The sequence below is a fragment of the Crocodylus porosus genome, unplaced genomic scaffold, assembly GCF_001723895.1.
Source record: "Crocodylus porosus isolate Cpor-Errol unplaced genomic scaffold, CroPor_comp1, whole genome shotgun sequence".
NCBI lineage: Eukaryota > Metazoa > Chordata > Crocodylia > Crocodylidae > Crocodylus > Crocodylus porosus.
The window spans coordinates 55,012,810-55,017,334 of record NW_017728918.1 but is presented as its reverse complement, the minus strand read 5'-3'; the positions used below and the strand labels follow the sequence as shown (position 1 = coordinate 55,017,334).

Sequence of the window (4,525 nt, the reverse complement as noted above, 5' to 3'; positions counted from 1 at the left end):
GGCCAGGTGGGCCCTGCTGTAGTAGGAGCCGGCCGGACTTCCTGTCATTTTTGACAGGAAGCAGGGGCAGATGAAAATTAATTTTCTAAATATTTTAGGAAAAAAATCCAGCCCACAGGCTGTATTCTGCTCATGTTGTAAGTGTCTTTAGTATGTTCCAAGTGTAACTTCATCCTTAGTCACGTTTCTCACAGATCAGCCAACAAAGTTTAGCAGTCCCATGTTAAGAGAAAGGTATTAAGTTGAAAAGGCTACAGTAATCAGAGAACTTAAAAAAATATATCAACATCTGAACACAATTTTAAAATAATTATATTTCTGGACCATTATAAAGAAGGGCCACATCCATACTGTGAGAACAAAAACTCCTACCAATCAAAGTCTGCTTAATTTTACAATGTAAAAAAATAAAACAGTTAAGAGAAACAAGTTATCCTTAATATAGTTAGGTTTAACATACAGCTGTGGAGAACTCCATGAGCTCCAGAGCCGAAACCCTATACTCTCCCTTAGATTTGCTATATTTTATTTTTAGAAGTAATCACTTCCCTCCAGTAAATGGTTAGTACACCAGCAGTCCTGCCCAAGCAAAAATTGAAAGGAGCCCTACTTTGAATCAAATAGATATTAACACACACAACAGCGCTTAAGGAAGACTGCTGCAAGCAGGTTCATGTAGTCTGTCATATTCTTCAACATCTGTTTTTTCCAGTCCTGACATTTCTTTACTCAATGTAATATTAATTACATGAAGTAACTCCCAAGGCACATTCAGAATGCAAACTCAAAAACAAGCCTCCTCTTCCCCATGAAAATCCACATATGTAATTTTACGTTTTTGCATAAGAGAACTCTTTCATTTAAAAAAAAAAAAAGCCTCTTATTAATTCCACACTTTATTTTGAATTCTCCTTAATTTTAGATTTTCCAAAGAAATGTAGTAGGGGGACTGTCAGAGTACTATAGCAACACAGTCTGTGAATCAACTGATGTAAACACTGTTGGGATAGCACTGACTGAGTAGTAAGTAAGGTGATTGGAAGCAAATGGTTCAGACAGAAGTGACAGTTTTCACCCAATCTGGACACTAAAAGAGCTCTATAGCTATAACCAAACAAAAGTGCATAGTGGCAAAGCACTTTAAAGGGCCTGATCCCATAAAAACAATCCTGCATGAGGGTTCAGATGAAAACGTTTCAAAACATGGTGTCTTCAGTAACTTCTGTCTGTAATGCCTCCCAGTCTGTTGCTGCTTTCAGAATGGAGTTCGGTCTGGGTTGTTTTCAGCATATGCTGGAGGGTGGGGCGGGTAGATTGGAGCTTCCCCAAGGTCGGCAAGCTCCAATCCATTCATCCCACCCTCCAGCAGTGGCTAGGGAACCCCTAGAACAAACTCCCTCTGCTACAGAAACTTTCCTCCTCTGAAAACAGCATGGGCTGGCAGGGAGAACAGGACCATTATGGGGAAACCAGCTGCAGGATTCAAGCCAGCAGCTAGATTCCCCTCACCCCTGGAGCCAACAGCAAACTTCTGTTTGGTCCAGGGGATCATTGTATCTCAGAATACTTCCTGCAAAGCCTTTTGAGTTACAGTGGGGAGCTGCATTTCTGTCTGTGCCAAAAGTGAGACAGGACAATCAGAAGAAACTGCCAGTAGAGTTGCCATGAAGAGAGTAGAAGAGCAGAAGTAGGAGCAGGACAACCATACAAGAGGACATGACCTTGAAGGAGAACTAAGGGAGACAAAGTGATTGAAAGAAGAGAAAGCTAAAAGAACTTAGATCTTTCTTCCTTCAAATGCCTCCACTCTTCCTCACAACCTAAATACCCTAGTCTTCTATGACTAGCTTACATTTTACCTGGAATGCTTTATTACAGGGGCGGGCAATTATTTTGGGCAGAGGGCTGCTTACTAGTTTTGGCAAGCTATTGAGGGCTGCATGATAGACAGCCAAAGGCAGATAAATATTAATTTTCTAAATTTTTTAAGGGCCCCGCAGGCCAGATAGAATGGCCTGGTGGGCCGCATCCAGCCCCTGGGCTGCATTTTGCCCACTCCTGCTTTTTTCCTAGGAGAGAACTGCACACTTCCTTCTTTCATTTTAAAATATATTTAAATTACATATGCTGTTGATTATTTGGGAGTCTTCTACAATCACACATTTCCATAATCACAGATTTCCATGATTTTAAAAATGTCCTTCTTCAGCTCTGCACTGAAGAAACTAGACATGGCAAGCAATTACACAGCTCCAAACAGTAAGAGAAAATTATTGCAGGGTTATTAAATGAGGTTTACCCTCTTCCAGAGGTTTAGAATAGGACATTTTCAAAGCCTTTAGCTTTGAAAGAGTTTGAGGTTCAACCTCAGATTCTCCACCATAGTGTACTGTTACCCTATGTCAAAATTATAATTATGATTATGATTTGTATTCCACTAGCAGTTGGAAACACTAAATACAGTGGGGTTTAATTTTCAGAAGCACTGAGCACCCAGAGCTCGAGTTTTTTTCAAACATACTTTTTATATTTCTCTGAAAAGATATAATAGTTTCTATTTATTTTTTAATAAGTAGAAAGCCTTATAGCTGCTGTCAATGTTAGGCAAGTTGCAGAAGGTTAAAATGTATGTTGAAACTCTAGCCAGTCTCAGGAACCTAAGAAGTCAGTATTTGGTCCAATATCACACCACATGGTCCCTTTTACAAGCGCACAATTGATTTATTTTTGGGAGACAGTAAATTCCAGGAAGAAGAGTCAAAATACAGGATACTAAAAATAAAATGGAGTAACTGGCAGAAAAAAAAGATGCTGCTTTAAAGAAAAGAGCTAGATTAGTGACAGATAGCACAGAAGGGAGCCCAGAAAGGAGAGGTAGAGGGAATTCATAAAAGACATACCAAACTTTAACTCGGCCAATTTGCTAGAATATTATAACTCTTTCCTCCCTCTGCCTTCATTCAGGGGCAATTATCTGTCTTTGTCTACATCCATGAAGTACATGCCATGCTTTTGAGCTTTTAATAATGCTAGTAAGAACAATTGTTTTTCCAGGCTTAAGGCCTAGACCCAGTGCATTACAGCTGTATTCATACTATGCTAGATCATTTAAGCTCAGGTTTAATGTAAGATGTAAGAAATTGAGAAAGTAGCAAGGGGGCACACAGCAAACCTATTAAAGCTTAGAACTTCTCCCAGACGTATTTTCCTATATGCAGAATAGGAATACTACCTTTCAATACCTCAGACATGGACTCTTCAAACAGACATAGATCATAGAGCTTATGTGACCCTTACTTGATTTATTTTCTGTGCAAAATTATTATCTATTATTACTATTATTTGCTGACCTCTGTCAATATTGAGATTTATGATAAGGCTTTTTTGTCTGTTTAACAAAAGCTAAGTACCTGTTTTGTCAGTGACTGCCACAGAAGCAGAAAAAGGAAGGAGGAAGATTGCCATCCAAAGCCAAATTATGCCAAATCCAATGTGCTTCATCTCCCTGTGGACACATGTGAACAAACAGCCACAAATCTGAAACAGAAAGTGAGTGCTTTGGAAACAATTTCTTTTATTCTCCCTTCTCTGGTCCCCCACCAAGAAACCGCAAGAATATCTTAATTGTAAAGAAAAGAGAAAGTCGCTGGCTGTATACCGTGCGTATCATTCTTTTGTGTTAAAGAGGCCCTGAAAAAAGGTCACAGGCTCATTTAAATTTAGGATTGGGTGATAAATATATTCCTATGGTATTCATTTTGCTTTGTGAGTAATATATTTTCAGCCATGCTAACTCATGAACATTAGCTACAAAGCCACTGAATTAGCATTTTATTAGCAATGACTACTCTCCCCCCCCCCAGACTTCTGCTCTTAAATACTTTTGTTGAACTGGTTGGTGCTGCAACGCTGCAGACTGAATGGCTGCTGAGGAATGAGGGAAACTGCTCATTCCTTTGATTAAACTCAAAATGAAGTGAAATGTGACATGTTGCGTCTTCGTAACAGATGCAAGTCTCTGGAGCAGCCTGGTCTGAATTATCTCCTGAAAAGATAATTATATTTGCCCAGCACAATAACTTTGCCCTCTAACCACCACATTAAGTTTCCTCCGAGGCAGCAACAACCAAGAGGAAAGTATGGATTTACAACAATAAAACAACATTTCCCCTCCATGCTGCAGTCCTGCAAGGTGAGGCGGGAAGGAAGAAACAAGACTGCACCTGGTAGCTTGGCTTGAGACCTGACCTCTGCGTCCTTCTTTCCCTGATGCATTATGGGGGGAGGGGGGATGCATCTGGCTCTACAAATCTGAAACAAAGTTTGCTTTGAAGAAGTGGAAAGTATCACACGGGAGAGGTAAGTGCTGCGACGTCTGTGACTCAGGGGCGCGAGTCCCTGCACCTGCCTTTCGAGGAGCTTGTCGAGCCCGGGGCAAGGCGGAGGGCGTTTGCCGGGGCGGCTCGGCCATCCCGTGCCGGCTGCCCGCGGCTGAGCTGAGCGCCCGGGGGAGCGAGAGGAGGGC

At 41.1% G+C, this 4,525-nt stretch overlaps 1 protein-coding gene across 2 annotated transcripts in view; it reads right to left on the bottom strand.

The window, feature by feature from the left end:
• The window catches only part of COL19A1 (collagen type XIX alpha 1 chain), a 391,132-nt gene that overhangs the window by 385,707 nt on the left and 900 nt on the right, over positions 1 to 4,525 (bottom strand). For both annotated transcript variants that reach the window (XM_019537606.1, XM_019537607.1), the window contains exon 2: positions 3,411 to 3,537. In XM_019537606.1, the coding sequence (XP_019393151.1) occupies positions 3,411 to 3,501 (91 nt within the window). In that variant the 5' untranslated portion in view covers positions 3,502 to 3,537. The remainder of the gene's footprint in view (positions 1 to 3,410; positions 3,538 to 4,525) is intronic.